The 16672-nt window shown below is 36.0% G+C and overlaps 1 protein-coding gene across 1 annotated transcript; it reads left to right on the top strand.

Moving 5' to 3' along the window:
* The first annotated feature begins 10069 nt into the window (after positions 1–10069).
* On the top strand, positions 10070–16374 carry LOC143543737 (B3 domain-containing transcription repressor VAL2-like). The gene is made up of 13 exons (XM_077035993.1): positions 10070–10237; positions 10965–11046; positions 11124–11240; positions 11836–12485; positions 12676–12778; positions 12868–13042; positions 13131–13207; positions 13834–13890; positions 14004–14231; positions 14339–14388; positions 14503–14616; positions 14720–14787; positions 15671–16374. The coding sequence occupies exons 1-13, from the start codon at positions 10119–10121 to the stop codon at positions 16372–16374; spliced, it is 2544 nt and encodes an 847-aa protein (XP_076892108.1). The 5' UTR covers positions 10070–10118.
* The last annotated feature ends 298 nt before the right edge of the window (positions 16375–16672 follow it).

Genomic DNA, 16672 nt, shown 5'->3' with positions numbered 1-16672 from the left:
AAAGTTATTGGACCGTATGTAAATATTTCTTTAATTGGGATTGATGGCAACCAATATGCGAAAGAATAAAAATGTGCTTTCTGATTATTACTTTTTGGCAATTTGCCCTCAAACATAACCTTTTACGTTTATTCATCTGTTTTTTTTTTTTTTTTTTAATAGATAATGTGGATCATTAATTCATTCGTTCATCTCTATTCTTGAGTACCGGAAATCACCCATTATAGGATAGAAAACCCGCTAACCCAACCTGAAAGTAAAGCATTCTATTTCTTTGGTCATATGTTAGACTTTAACCAAAGACATTCCATTTATAAATTGAAATCTTTTAAGTTATTTATCTGAAATATAATAATTACAATTTTAAAATATAAGTTAAAACCTATGTTTGTGGATAAGAGTCAAGAGTAAGTTGACAGTACAAAAATCACAATGTACGGGCAAAATTTTGTCAAAGAGCGTGCAGCTGGGCCTCAAGCCCGCATCTTCTGGGCCCCAGTCCACACGCAGTCTAATCACTTTTCTGATTTGTTAAATACCTACATTATCTATTATCTGATGTATATAAATGTAAAGTTTGGGCCGCTAAGCGGTCATTAGGCTACTTGGCGGTAGGGATTAGCAAATTCGGTACCAGTACTGATTGTTACCGGCACCGAACCGGTACTGAAATCGGTACCGATTCGGTACCAAAGTTTTGAGTTTGATCGGTACGGTACCGGTGTTTCCCGAAGTTTTACCTTCAATACCGGTACCATCCTGGTATCGTACTGTTACCGTATCGATCCTGAAACTCAAAAATTCCTGTACCGGTACCAAAATTTTGTAATTTTCGGGATCGGCATTTTCGGTACCGGTACTGGTATGGTACCGAGCTCATCCCTACTTGGAGGCACCTTACTTGTCCATAGTAATTTTTTTTTCATTTCAGTACCGTAACGAGCATAACGAAAGACGACCGAACGATGACACCTTACTTGTCCATAGCAATTTGTTTTTCTTCGTTTCGGTACCAATCGAACAGAAATTTTTTTTGTTTTAATTCTGATAAAGTAACATACGTGACAAAAACCGACATAATTCGCATAGACTTACTGCCTCATCGCCCGAGACCGAAAACACTCGGGTTTAACCAACACCCGGGTTTACTGACCGACACTACCCTTTAGTCGAGTCAATTTTTATATTTTCCCTTTTGTAACTCTGGTACCATAATGAACATAGCCAAAACCGATCGAATTCGTGTATTATCGTCTTAATGCACGGGACTGACAACGCTTGGGTTTTACTACCACCTGGGTTTACCAACCAAACAAACATCATTTTAAAAAATTTATTTTTATATGTTAATTTGACAAATATATTTTTTGGGTTTAACGCTAAGATTTTACCAATGGTGTCGATACCATAGCGAACATAAACGATACCGACTTAATTCCCATCGACTCACCGATGTAACACTCGGGCTTTACCTACGCTCGGGTTTTACCAGCACCCGGTTTCAATATTGAGGCTTTACCAACTACCCCGGCGCAACGCGCCGGGTACAATACTAGTTATATATATACTAGCGTTTTACCCGGCGCAAGCAGGATTGTAAAATCCGAGCAATGGTAAAACCCAAGCGTTATCGGTCGCAAGTGTTGAGACGGTAAGCCGACGCGAATTCGGTCGGTTTTAGTTAACTCGAACGGTTAGAAAAGATGGCCCAACTACATTACATATGTTATTGTACCGGAACTAAAACCAAAATAAAAACAAAAAATAATAAAATTTGAGGTGGAACAATGGGGTGGCGTCGGCCGATAAAACTCGGGCGTTGATAAAACCCGAACGTTTTCAATCTCGGATGTTGAGGCGGTGAGTCTACGCAAATTCGGTTGGTTTCTGTCATGTTCTTTACGATACCAAAAATAGAAAAAATTCGCATTCAGTCGGTTTTCACTACGTTTTTTTTGGCACTGGAACTAAAACAAAATGCGTTAAGTCTACTCGAATTCGGTCAGTTTCCGTCACTTACGTTACGGTACCGGAACTAAACAAAAACAAAATTGACATTCGGTCGGTTTTCGTTACGTTTATTATGGACCGAAACTAAAACAAACTAAAAAAGACCAATAAGGTGCCGCAAAAGTTGCATATATTGATAACAAAAAAAAACGGCGAAAAAAAAAGTTGACAATGGGTACTTGAACTTGGGTTGATTAGTATATCAAAAAAAAAAAAAGGATAAGATGCTACAATAGGGACTTGAACCTAGGTTGATTATACAACAAGAATTTACGAAACATTCCATTAACTATCAAACCAACTCTAACAATTTAAATAAACCTTGAAAGTAATTTATATAAATAGTCAAAGTTATAGCCTTAAAAAACTTTGTGGCTATAACCAACATTAACTAAGATGTGGATATAGATAGAAGTTCGATTACTTATCTAAGCATACCTTTAATTGAAGATGATGATAGAATCAAATCAATGGAGAGATTTAGATCGATTAGGGTTTAGGATAGCCTGAGTATGAAGCCGCGTAGTTCTGTAAAAAGAAAAAAAAAAGGATTAAAAATAATTATTCTTCTAGAATTGCTCTCAGCAAAGATTAGAAGAATGGATGAATATGAGATTGACACGTAAGCATTAGGATTTTCTTTTATTAGAAGTTTTAGATAGTTTTGAAGTGTTAAAAGTTGTTTGTGTTCATGTTTTGTGTTTTATCTTCATTTATAGCGTTGTTAAAAGTGTTGTTTTGTAATGCTAACACGAACACTAACCGTTACTTTACACGCATAAACACATAGACTTTATTGGCCACGTTGAAGAGGTCACTATAGCACACAAGAGAGGTGGAAGCCCAATGAGAAAGATTACCTTACAAGATCACAGGTAAACAAAAACAGCTAGCTATTACACATAATAAGCAAAAATGTCTACTAACCCACTTATACATGAGATATGTAATCTAGGTAACGTTCTGGAACAGTCAGCTGGCGAGTTATTGATCGTAACTGTGACATCCGTCACCAAATTCGTAGGTAATAAACACACAACTGATTACTATAAAAACCAATAACTTAAGACATGTTCTACATTTGGATACCAAATTAACTAATAATACCATGTAAAAATCAAATTTTTAAATATGGTTTATAGTGTTGCCTATCTATAAAAGTTCACTATATGCTTTATCTGAATTTATACTTTTTGATTGTATAAATATAGTTGATGCATGTTGTGATGTTGGGTTTCTATTATGGTTCTAAACTTTTGGGTTTGGGTTTGGGTGTGCGATTGCAGCATAAAAAATCATTTGGATGGCCGATCTTGAACATTAACAATTATCACATGTACGAAGCGATTGGCCAAGGAAAATACAGGTAATGGTCTCCATGTCTCAATGTTCTATCTATTCTGTCTTTTAGTTTTACACTGCTATTGCAGACTGTGTATAAAGAAAGAAGAAAACCATTAGATATGGATTTTTAAAGAGTGTCGACATATCTCATAAAAAGCAATGTTCTGCAGGAAATAAGCGTTTTTCTTATACGTTTTTTTGCATTGCGGGGGATTTTACTCTTACGATGCCTGGCACGCTATAATAAAAACGCTATAATAAAAACAATGCATGGTACTTTCATTTAGTAATACTAGGTTGGAATATCATTTTATCTATCTTCTCAACTCTCAAGTTACTTATTATTGTTTTGGAATGTAAACTCCAAGTGAGAATTCTTCACTCATTGGCCTAGATGCATCTAAAAGTGAGCCAAAGGTTTTGTATCTTCACTCATTGGTTGCTGTTAATTGAATAATCCCAGATATCTTTTTTTTTAGAAAGATTCCCCTTTGGTAATTCAAAATAAAAAAATCTAAACGAAATACTAAATAAAGGCGCATACGCGGGAAGGGCCTTACTACTTCTTCATTCAGGGGGGGATACCAGCCTCATTACTTCCCACTGGGCGAGAGGTGCACCTAACCCACCTACCCACTCATCAATCACGGTGTTCAGCTGACTTGCACTGATGGACCCCTTTTGTAATGGAATTAGGCACCCATCTTTTGACTGTTGTTGCCTTAGTTCTTATTTATAATCAAAAGTGTAAAAACATGAGTTAATAACTCAAAACTTTCATCCAATTGTCGTCTAATTCCTTGGTACCTAATAATTTTAAACGCCTGAGGTTGATATCTTCAAGCAATACATTGGTTTAACAGAATTTGGCACATGCATCTACATAGCAACTATGATGGAGTAAGGATTGGAATCAACAACTAATAGCTCCCTCGTGCTGCAACACACGGGTCAAAAAGCTTGTATAAAATTTAAACTTAAAATTATAATTTATCATAAAAATATACTAAAAACATCTTTGAAGGATATTTTTTTCTACTAATATATTTACTACATTTTATTTTAATTGAAAATATAAACTTTGTGTATGTTGCAATAAACACTTTCATACATGTGTTTTCTTTACTTGATGTTTTACAGCTAAAATATGCACGGACTAGTGAATGGTTTGTTAGGGGCTATTTGGTAAGCTCTAAATGATTATTAAGAGGCTACCGATTAGTCTTTTCATGTGACAGGAAATATAAAAATGATTATAAAATATATGATGTTTATATGAATAAAAATAAAGGTTCTTTTTCTAATAATCATAGGTTCCAACCATGAACCACCTAATTCTGCTAAGTATGCATCTTAAGATAAGTATTATAAAATAAGTTGTTTGCACATTAAATTATAGAAACTGAACAAGATATAGAAATTTATTACATAAAAGTGTTTTTACCTTTACCTACAATAACATATACACATGCTTGAGTTAATTACTTAATTGATGTAGCAACTGAAATTTTAAGAAACAAAAATAAAAACTCTACTTACATAAATGTTTGATTACTATTCAATTCCATTGAGATGTTTGATTGAGATGTTTGGTATGGAGTAATGAAATGGGTAATGGAATGAATGAGCGAGGTAATGGACTGAATCATTACCATTTCATTGAGATGTTTGGTTACCATATGAGAATGAGATGAATGATTACTTTGTGTTGTTTGGTAGGCTAGAAAAAGGCGTATTAAAATAAAAATGATGTCGAGTGACGGCGGTGGTGGTGGTGGGCTGCGAGCAGTAATGGTGGTGGTGGGCGGTGCTGGTAGGTGAAGGTGGCGGTTTGATGATGATGGTGGTGGGTGGTTGGCGGTGGTCGGTGGTGGTGGCGGTGGCGGCGGGCGGCGGTGATGGGTGGTGGTTGTGGTGAGAGTGCAATTGGTGGTGGTGGTGGTGGGAGAGCGTTGGAGGTGATATGGTGTGAAAGAGGGATGGAATAAAAAGACAAGGGTGATGGATGAAACGAATGGTGGACGATTGACGAGGGTGGACTTCGTCAGAGACAACGACGGTGACACGTTGTTAGGCTTCGAATGAGGGGAAAGATAGAGAGAGACATGCAACGATATTAAGGAGAATGAAAGCGAGTTGCAGGTTTCCGGCGTGATGTGGCCGGAGAAGAAGGTCCATGCCATTAAATCACTAACGGAGGTTACATCCGTTAGCCGTGGTCCGGTAAAAACAAATGGCCCCTTTAGTTGGGACTGTCATCAGACAAGTTTGAAGTTAGGACCATTATTTATCAATAGGACATAATTAAAATTATTTAAAACCAATATTTCTTTTTTTTATAAACTTAAAATGTTTCTGTTACTCTCCTCTATCACCCATAATATACTCTCTTAAGCAGGTTTAAATTTAGGACATCACCATTAAAAAACTCATGTCTCCGTTAAATAAGCTAGCCTCGTACCAAAATTGATTATTAGCTTCCCTTTCCTTTTTTATTTTTTATTTTTGGTTAAAGTTCCAAGTGTTGGATCATTAGGCTTAATATTTATACAATAGGCATTCTTAAGCTAAAGTTTAGGTGCATTCTTAAGCTAAAGTTTAGGTGCACAAATCGGGATTTTTAAAAACCGATTTCGTGTAGAGAATTGGTTACGGGTTGGTCAATAAAGTCAAGAATCTGGTCGGGCAAGAATTGGTTTCAAGTATGGTCATTTTATTGGTTTTTGACCGGGTCAGGTCTGGGTTTTGACTGGGTAGAATTCCAGGCACGACTTCTTTAAGAAACTTGAACCTGGTTTGTTCCTATGGGTCTAGTAGTGCCGGGTTCGGAACCGGATTTTATGGCCACGTCTATGTTAAAGGCTTAATAAGAAGCTTCGTGTTATCCCCAATGTGGGCCTTTGTGCGGGCTGATCCATGTCGACCAAAGGCAATTAAACTCAAGTAACAGGCCTACCATTTAATAAAATAATAACTTGAATGAGAAAGGACAATATAAAAGACACAACCTGAAATTAAATCATAAAGTAATGTAAACGTGTATGTATTAGCCATTATAGTATTGAAACACACAATATAATAACTAGGTTAGAACAGTTCTAGCATTTGACTTTTATTTACGAATCTTTCATGCATTTAAACGAGGAAAGACGGTTCATTTGTTTAAAAGTATAACAATGTTAAATTTATTGAATAATTTGCAATATTTTAATTATTTATTTAATCTGAATCTGCATAATTAGCGTTTTTATTTTTTTTTTATTTTGGTTGACATTGGTATTAAAATATTGTAATTTTTTTTTTTTTTTTTTTTTTTTTGAACCAACAAATTTTTTCACCTAAAATCCCTCTAACCTTGCACTTGCAAGGATTTGATCCCACCACCTCCACTTTAAAAGGTGGACACCATACCACTAGACCATTAGGATTTGAACCCACCACCTCCACTTTAAAAGGTGTAATGTTTGTAAGAAATGATTTTTCTTAACATTTAAGGGCATGTATAAACTATTAAATTATAGTTTGTGCATGTATTTAATAATTAAAATAACTTTCAAACCTATCTTTATCAAAACCTTAAGAAAGATTAAAACAGAAAGACAAGTAAAATGAAATTAATTAGAACAAAACTTTAGACCATGTGAGCATTAAATTGATTCAACAAATTTGCATATACTTTTAACATATGATTATTATTTCACATTAATTAAAAAAAATCATGATTAGTAAATACACGAGCATTGCAATTTCAAATAACTACTTATAATCAATATCAATATCTTGTATTATAATACTTTTTTTTATCTTCAGATGTTATTGACTTATTGTTATAAAAACACGCCAATATGTATGAAGAGAACCGGGCCTATGACATTCAAAGTCCGTAGAGATCCAAATTTAAGCACCTACAAACACTCTTCGGTTGCATCTGTGTGATTTGCTCTCTCATATTAGCTCCTTATATTTCACAAGATATTTATTAAAAAAAATAGTTACTAATTTAGAGCACCCAAACATCATATGTGAATGGCCTTTTTAGCTCGCATGCCATTTGAGGTCATCGATGGACATTAGGGGCAGCGTATGAGCAAAATTTTAGGGTGGAAATCCATGTTGGCAAATGAGGTTGAACACGCCTGGTGGGTTATGCGGGTGTGGTTTGGTGTTGATTTGTATCTTCACATATGTTTGTAGTCATATTTGCGTTTTGAAACATGCTACATTGGCGTGTCTATATAATATGGCAACATGGAGGGTATGCGAAATTGTGTGATTTAGATCGAGCAAACAACAAACAGGCACATGCAGCATATAGACGAAGAAATGAGTAAAAAAACGACTCCTAACATATGATATGCTGACACAGACATATTTCAAAGTGTAGTACAAGATTGGACGTATAGACAGCTTAAGCAGACACATCAACATTGCACTCTGGCGTATAATACATGTCAATCATGTACATCTTGGGTGTAGTTATTCACCGTATACAATATACTAGGTTCGTTTGATATTCTAGGTTGGCCTATGATACACCACTCAGCGTGTAATATATCTATTTGGTGGTTTATGCAATTTTTGACCGGCTGTGAATAATATCAAATGGGATTTTGGGTATTGTTGATCATAATTAGGGGTCGAGCTCGGCTCGTTTCGTGCTCTATTTTCAAAGCTCAAGCTCGGCTCGTAAGTAAATTTTCAAGCTCGAGCTCGGCTCGTTTACTATATATAAACTACTTTTTATATAATTATAATTATTTTTATATATTTTTTCTATTATAATTTTATGTATAAAATAATATATATTATTGAGTTATTTTTATTTATTTTTTCATAACATTATATATATTAATGAATAATTATTAAATATATATTTTAAAAAAGTATATAAATGACAGGCTCGTTTAGGCTCGCGAGTCGGCTCAAGCTCGATAAGTGAAGCTCAGGCTCGTTTATTAAACGAGCTTACTTTTAGGCTCGAGCTCAGGCTCGATTAAGCTCGGCTCGATCGAGCTTTTTAACGAACAGATCTCGAGTAGCTCGGCTCATTTGCACCCCTAATCATAATCCATCTTGGAAAGTTAAAGAACGACACAGGACGAAGGATACTTAGTGACAGGGCATTCCTACTTTGAAATCGTGTGATTCCCTTTCGAAATCGCAACGCATTAACGTATACCATGAGCATGTGTGGCTAAATCCCTCATGTTTAGAACTATATGTAAGGTTTACTTAAAACAAGAATTCGCCTAATAACAATGACTTTTCACATGTATATTAGATTGATTTCATGTTAGGATGATGGACATGGATCTCTTGATTGGATTATGGAGCTACCCGCACTTTCGAGAATGACATCCTATTTGAGGCATTATTTATGAAACTTTGAATTGTTTTAATATTGTTTTGTTTTTCGAATGGTTATAAATTGTATGACTTTCTCCGCTGCTTTGTGTCTATGAAATTCCCGTATTGAATTATGTATACTTATGAATCACCGACCTGTAGGGCCTCCCAGGTTTGGAGTCTTAATATATCGATTAAAGATTAATCTAGTTATTCACATTTCACAAAGGCATGATCTTTAGGGCTTCTATTTTAAACAACACGGTCCTTGTCAACCATCCATTCGTTTTCTTATCTCAACTTTGATTCAAAAAAATCCCGATCAAGGGTAAACATAAACCGAATAAGACCCACGAGACACGTCACACCGAACCAACTAGACCCACTTAGAATATAATAAGGTCGGTTCCCGGTTTATGCGAATACCAATAAATCAGTCCTAAGGTCGGGGGCGATACGTTGGAAAAACCCATAGCACTTGTTTAGTATCGGATCACATTCCTAGCTTATTGAGATCAACGTCAGGATTGGAAAACATTTTTGGGTCGGTTCCTTGCTCAACCGATTCCAATACTGACAAATGGGTGTAGGACCCAAAAACCGGCCTAAGACTCGAACCAAGTATTATCAATAGAATCAGTTCTCGAGTCTGGTTTTTATCATTAACCTGATCCATGCCAAATTAATTTAACGAATAAAACCCGTTTGATTTCTAGGTCCAAATCACAATCTTTATTTCCCACCCTAAAAAATTTTTTATTTCCTAAAACTAAAAATAATAATAATAATAATAATAAATGATTGAAAAGGGTGAGGGTTTCTTGATCTCTTCCCCATTGATGGAAGCCTCACCCATCCATCTTGACCTTCCTTCGTGTGTATGTGGTGTTCATCTGTCGTGCATGCATTTTATGCTTCTCTTCTCTCTAATTTCTCTTCGCATGCATACACACACACACGCTTTCCTTCTTTCTCCCTCCAACTATTTATTATAATTATTATTATTATTATTATTCACCCTTCCATCCATCAATATTAACTCCACCTGTATGTAATAATAATATAACACGCAACACAACCACCGCCGCTACAACTTATCCACCGTCACCAAACCTATTTCCGGCCGGATTTCAACTTCTTATAACATTACATGTGTGCATGGCTGCATTCCCATCACTTCAATTTACTTTTTTCCGATCTGGGTCTTTATTATTATTATTATTATTGATTAATTAACTAAGTCTAGGGTTCCGACAAAGCTCATCAATTTCCGATTAATTCGATCTGGGTATTCGTTACTATCGTTCCTACAGCCGATTGATTTGTGGGTTTTGGTTTTAGGGTTTTGATTTGGGGTTTTTGGATGGTTTACGATTACAAGATCTAGTGAATTGAAATTGACGAAATTCGTGGGTCAAATGTCGTCGTCGACGAAGATTTGCATGAACGGATTGTGCGGCACGAAGACGACGCCTCAATGGAAGCGTGGCTGGGCCATGAAAGCCGGTGGTTTCGCTACTCTTTGCTATACTTGCGGGTATGTGTCCTTTTATTCCCGATTTACCCTTTCTATTTCCGGAAATTTACGTGATTTGGTGGCTAGATCGTGTCTGGGTCAAGGGCATTTTGGGGTCCTGGTTTCAAAAGTTTCAAAATCCCTAATTTTTCTCATATGATTAGTTTTTCTGTAATGATTGTGATTTTGGGGGTACTTGTGTCAAGTTTTATTATGTTTTGTGTTTTTGTAAATGTAATGTTTTTATTATTATTACTGCATGAATTACCATAATACCTAGCAAAGATTACTATATCTGTAAGAAAGTTTAAGAATTTACTTTTTTTTATTAATTTCCTTAAATGGGAAGAACAATATTATCACGGCAGTGTTTTTCTTCCTATTTTTAGAAAGATTTGTCTAACTTGTGTCCTAAGGTGCATGTTAAAGGGTGTTTGATGAACATAACCACTTAGTTAAATGTCATTTTTAGTTCAAAAGTGTAAATTTGGTAACTAACCAGGAGAGATTTATGAAAACCGTTACGATGATAAGTTATGTGTCTCGATCGAGCATAACGAAGGCTGCGACGCGGAAGTTTTAATGTTGTTTAACATGCGAGTTAGACAAAGTGACAAACCCTTTGTAAAAATGATTTCTTTTTCATGTGTGAGTTTTAATATGTTTGGTTGCATGGTTTTCTTCTTTCTTTCTTGCTCAAGTTATATTCAAGCGACAATTTTTAAACTTATTGTTGTGTGGACTTTAGAACTGTCTATGAACATGTAAACTACTGTGAAAGATTCCATCTGAATGAACCTGGTTGGAGAGAATGCAAATTCTGTGAAAAGGTACTTTTAATCCAGTTTTCTTTAATTTTTTATTCGTTTATTCTACTCACTAAGTGATATTCTGTTTAATGTTGCAGCCTATTCACTGTGGATGTGTTGTTTCAAAGTATCTTCATGAATGCCTTGATCTGGGAGGAATATCATGCATAAAATGCATAAGAGGTAGAGGAACACCAACACTAAAACCAATACAGGTAATCAATCTAATCTTTTAGCATTAAACTTAAGGGGATATTAGTGACTTAACTGCTAAAAATCGTGAACTTGAACAGATTAAATATATCAATTGCTTAAGTTAAACATTTTAGAATGAATCTTGTCAGGCAAATTTATCATTTTAGTAGTCTTGTTCGCTGTTTTTAAATCTTTTCTGATGGCTAGTGACAATTTGCCAGTTTCGACTCATTAACTTATAATTAGGTTGACTAGGTTATGAATTATAAAACTCCCGAGTAGGCGGCCGAGTACTCCCCGATTACTCCCCGCCTATATCGAGTACTCCCCACCTCGGCTGAGTACTCCTTAGGTATTTTCCGAGTAATCCCCGACTACTCCCGAGTACTCGCAACTCCCCAGTCGACCGCCTAACGACTTTTACAACCTTGGTTATGATTATTCTCTAATCGGTCAAACAGGGTAATTAATATCGAATTAGCTTAAAAGAAAACAAGTCAAATGGGTCATTGTACTAAAAATAGTCAGATGGTTATTGAAATAAATTTAAATTTCTTAAATGATTTTACTAAAATAACATGTCTCATTTCTTTTTCTAAAAAATTGTTAACGCAGAGCCATCCTAATGACCTTCCAAATGGATTCATGCCATTTTCCGCCACATGGCATCCTGTAATTGGTAACCGAATGAACGGTGGTCCCACAGTTGATAAAGGAAAACTCACACAGCTATCCGAAGCTATAGAGAAGCAGCAGCAGCAGCAACCAATTCCTTCAACTTCATCACTTGGCCACCAATTCAAACAAGAAGAAAATCGTATGCCTGCATCAGAATTAAACATCGGGATTTTATCAAGTTTATCAAATAAAGAAGTTGGACCACCAATCTTTCCAAATTCGTCATCTTCATTTGATAAAGGCAGAACGGATTTAGGGTTTAAATCGCTGTATGATGCAATGCCTCAGCCATCATTAAGTTATTCTCTTGGTAATCATCTGGCCACTACAAAGGCTTCTGTAAACCCTAGTTCTAGTGGGCCCATGGAGCCTGAAAAAGTTCCTTCTTTTAAACAAGGGCAAAGATCTCGCCTTTCGTTTCCAAAACCGGCTAAATCAGGGGTTACGATACGCCCGCAGTCGAATAAAGGGATGGTTTCTGATAATAGAGTTGCAAGACCACCTGGTGAAGGTAGAGGTAGAAATCAGTTACTTCCAAGGTATTGGCCCAAGATGACTGATCAGGAACTGTTGCAAATATCTGGAGAGTATCCTTGGTTATATTATGTCTAATCTTATATTATACATGCATATATGTATATTATTTGGTGTTTACTTTTTTGCAAATAATGTTCATTTCACATTATTTTAGTAATACATTATATGAATGGATTTAGATCGAGCTAGGTGTATGTGACATATGTTAAATATAAAGTTTTTCTTAATTTTATATTCTAGCTTGAACTCCAACTGCACTATCACTCCATTGTTTGAAAAGATTTTGAGTGCAAGTGATGCTGGCCGAATCGGTCGGTTGGTCCTGCCTAAGGCATGTGCTGAAGTAGGTTTTATATTCTTTTATCAGTATTTATTTTTTATTTTTATTACTTATTTCCTGTCCTAACTTTATAATGGTTAAATATTTTACAGGCATATTTTCCATCTATTAATCAATCAGAAGGTTTACCAATAAGAATTCAGGATATAAAGGGGAAAGAGTGGACATTTCAGTTCCGATTTTGGCCCAATAATAACAGCCGTATGTATGTTTTAGAGGGTGTAACTCCTTGCATACAGAATATGCAACTGCAAGCTGGGGACACAGGTATCCTTTAATCATATCTTTTCTAATTAACTTATTATAAATGGGTATACTTCTTATTTAATTCTGTATTTCGTTTAAATATCTGCAGTTATATTTAGTCGACTAGATCCAGGAGAAAAGCTTGTTATAGGTTGTCGAAAGGCAACAGTATCTGCTGATACACAGGTGATCTTTTTGCAGCATAATTCTTTGTTTACAATGTATTAGTCCCTTTCCTTTTATGTTTCTCTTTGTGTGTTCCAAATTAACTGTCAGTTTGCTAATGAAAGACTAAAAATTACTGCTTTTTTTCCTTTCATGCCCTTATAATAATCTTTCTACTACATATACTTGTTAGAGGTGACGTATTGGTCAGCTCTCTAGTAGAAGATAAAAATCACTGCTTTTTTTTTCCTTTCATGCCCTTTATAATAATCTTTCTTGTACATATACAAGCAGAGGTGGCATATGGGTCAATTTAGGTCATATTTTATCAGAAATGTGTAAAAGTAAATGAATTTAGCTAAAATGGTGTCGAGTCAAAAGTCAACAATGTGTATACAAAATGCATAAAACCTTTTAATCCAATTTATTTGATTATAACTGTGATAATTAGTCTTCGTAATCAGTTTTAATACGTTAACTATATGTTGGAGCTATAAAAAGGTTTTACCATTCTGACCTGTTATAACCCATTTCGACCCGCCACCCAACCCGCCCGACCTGCCTGTTTGCCTCTTATAACACTGTGTGTTTTAGCGGTCACACACATATACCATCTTATTGACTAGAAATATATGGAAAATAAGCAGGAAGGTGAGACGCCTGCTGCTAATGGTGGTGCTGGTGCGAATGGAACTCCGCCTACAGTATGTGCTCTCATCTGTTCTTTCTCATTTTTATTCACAAGTCTACATTTCTGATTTTTTTATTGTCACAATACATTTTTACCTTTGCTAATCAAGTTACACCTTGGTAGCAGAAAAACGTGGAGCATGAAGCCATGGCTAACGGGGATAAAAAACCATTAGTCCAAGAAAAAAAGAGAGCTCGCAACATAGGATTAAAAAACAAAAGGTTACTTATGCATAACGAAGATGCAATGGAGCTCAAAGTGACTTGGGAAGAAGCACATGAGTTGCTTCGTCCACCTCCTACTTGTAAACCAACTATTTCTATGATCGAAGATTGTGAATTTGAAGAGTATGATGTAAGCTTGATGTCACCTTTTAAAATACTGGCATTATTTGTTTCATTCATTCATTGATTCATTCACTCATTCATTTCATTTCTTTTTGTTTTTTTAATTAATTTCAGGAACCTCCAGTTTTTGGCAAGAAGACCATATTCACAACAAATGCATCTGGGTAATTTTTTTCTTCTCGTATTATTGTAGTGCTTTTACAAAAGACAACCCTTCTAATAATATTATTTTATTATTATTGTTGTTGTTATTATTATTATTATTACGTATGGTGTAGATCACAAGAACAATGGGGCCAGTGTGATGATTGCTACAAATGGCGGAAGTTACCTTCTGATGTTCTTCTTCCTCCAAAATGGACATGTGCTGATAATGTTTGGGATCCAGATAGGTAACATTTATTAATATATAGTGAATAAACTATTTTATTAAGAAAAGTTAAGATAATCGATTGTAAATTTGTAATAATAGTTGTGTGTTTTGACTTTGACCAGGTGTTCATGTTCTGCTCCTGAGGAGATGAACGCAAAAGGTTTGGAGCGTGCTTTTAAATTTGGAAAGGGTATGAATCGAATATTGTCATTTAGTTTACATTTTCATTTTTTGATGTCGCATTGAAGTATTATGACTAAAGTTTACATTTTACATCGTTTATTTATGCTAAAATCTATGCTTAGGCACAAGTGGAACCAACTCGGATCCGTTTTTTGAATAGTCGGTATTGATCGTTTGGTTATGGGTCATGGTGTGTTGACCCGAGACATTATCTTGTAAAAAAATTCAATTTTTTATAAATGATTGCGGGTGTCAAAGATGATTACAGAAACTGTATTACTTTGTCAATAATCTTTTTTTTTTCTTGAATACAATATAAAGTAGTTTTGGTTGATTTATTCACTAAAAATTCACCTTTTTTTTATACAAACTGACAGACATTTTGTTGTCAAAAATATCAATTTCTAAAAACTGATCAGAGTGTCAAAGTATGGTTACAAAAAAATGATATCCTTTTTATTATAATTTTTTCTTCTTGAATAAAATTATAAGATAGTTTAGGATGTTTCATTCATTAAAAATGCACTTCTTGTGGCGTTCACTTGTTGTGTCCTTGAATTGAACGGGTTTTATCTCATCGCACTGACTTGCCTTCGGGCAAGTGCTCACAGGCGTTGGCCTTAGGTGAGGGTTTTCCCCGGATCGAAAGGCGAGTGTATCCCGATGTGGTGAATTTAGCCAGTAGTCCATTTGGATTTTGGAGGACTCGTTGGCCGTTCAAAAAAAATTTTCACCTGTTTTCCTCTCTAGCTATTTTTTTTAATTTATAAAAACCGGCTAGGTTTACCTGTTAGAGATCAGGCATAAACGGGTCGCAATTGGCACCTCTTAATCTACTTTGAATCACATTTCATATTTTTTGTTAATTTCTGGATTCTGTTAATTCCCAGATTTCAAGGCCCGAAAACTTGAAGGAAAAATGATTGAAGAACAAGAACCATCCGGGCTCAATGCATTAGCTACAGCTGCAGTCCTAGGAGAAACCATAGGCGAATTGGGTGAGTCATCAGCAGCGGGGGCCACCACCCGACACCCCCGTCACAGGCCTGGTTGCAGTTGCATCGTTTGCATCCAACCCCCGAGCGGTAAGGGAAAACACAAACCCAACTGCTTCTGCAACGTTTGTCTCACCGTCCGCCGCCGCTTCAAAACATTAATGCTCAGAAAGAAGAAACGGTTATCCGATCAGGAGGGGGTGATGGCCCAGAAAACAGTTTCTGCACTTAACACCATGGCGGCGGCACCTGGTGTCGGAGCGGCAATCGAGATGGAGGTTGGTGAGAGCAGTGGTAAAGGGGGGCAACAGTTGGATTTGAATTGTGATCCTGTCAAGGAAGAAGATGTAACCATGGTTGATGCTAATGCTAATGCTAATAATAATAATATTAATCCCTCTGGGATCCCATTAGAATGGAAGACTGTGTTTGCGGGACTTGTACCTTGCTCGCTTCCCAACGGTACAAGTGACCCTTCGGTTGTAGGCCCGCCTTCTCCTTCTCGGGCCCCACCTGCCCAGCCCGTTACAGACGCTACTCTAGCTCCTGCCGATGATCCAAAGGAGGAGACGGTGGACAAGGCTGCCGAAGATAGTTGATCCTAAACGGGTCGGGCCAGGCCCGGCCCGTTACATATCCAAGAGTGGAGTGCAGTGGTTTTGAGTTTGTGATATAGTAAATTAATTAAGGTGAGAAGGGTACTGGTTTTGAGTAATGAAGACAGTTTTATATTGTGATTGGAGAGATGGAATGATGATGAAGAGATTAAAATTGGGAATGAAATCCGGGAGAATGAGTTTGTTGTTGTGACTGTTTCCTATTTGGTTGTTTTACCATCTCAGGTTCAAAGATCTTGTTTTAATATTAATGTTGTATCGCATTTTAATATTTTTGTGT

The sequence above is a fragment of the Bidens hawaiensis genome, unplaced genomic scaffold, assembly GCF_021521415.1.
Source record: "Bidens hawaiensis isolate Kalapana, Puna unplaced genomic scaffold, B.hawaiensis_p1.1 tig00013292_1, whole genome shotgun sequence".
In the NCBI taxonomy this organism is placed as follows: domain Eukaryota; kingdom Viridiplantae; phylum Streptophyta; class Magnoliopsida; order Asterales; family Asteraceae; genus Bidens; species Bidens hawaiensis.
The sequence above is the reverse complement of the archived record's forward strand: the minus strand, read 5'-3'. Positions and strand labels throughout refer to the sequence as shown.

Excerpts from the sequence above, each read along its gene's own strand:
- LOC143543737 (XM_077035993.1), top strand. The coding sequence starts at position 10,119 with ATGTCGTCGTCGACGAAGATTTGCATGAACGGATTGTGCGGCACGAAG. Across the intron at positions 11,047-11,123 it reads AATGCAAATTCTGTGAAAAG|CCTATTCACTGTGGATGTGT; the intron begins GTACTTTTAATC and ends TTAATGTTGCAG. Across the intron at positions 14,788-15,670 it reads TGCTTTTAAATTTGGAAAGG|ATTTCAAGGCCCGAAAACTT; the intron begins GTATGAATCGAA and ends GTTAATTCCCAG.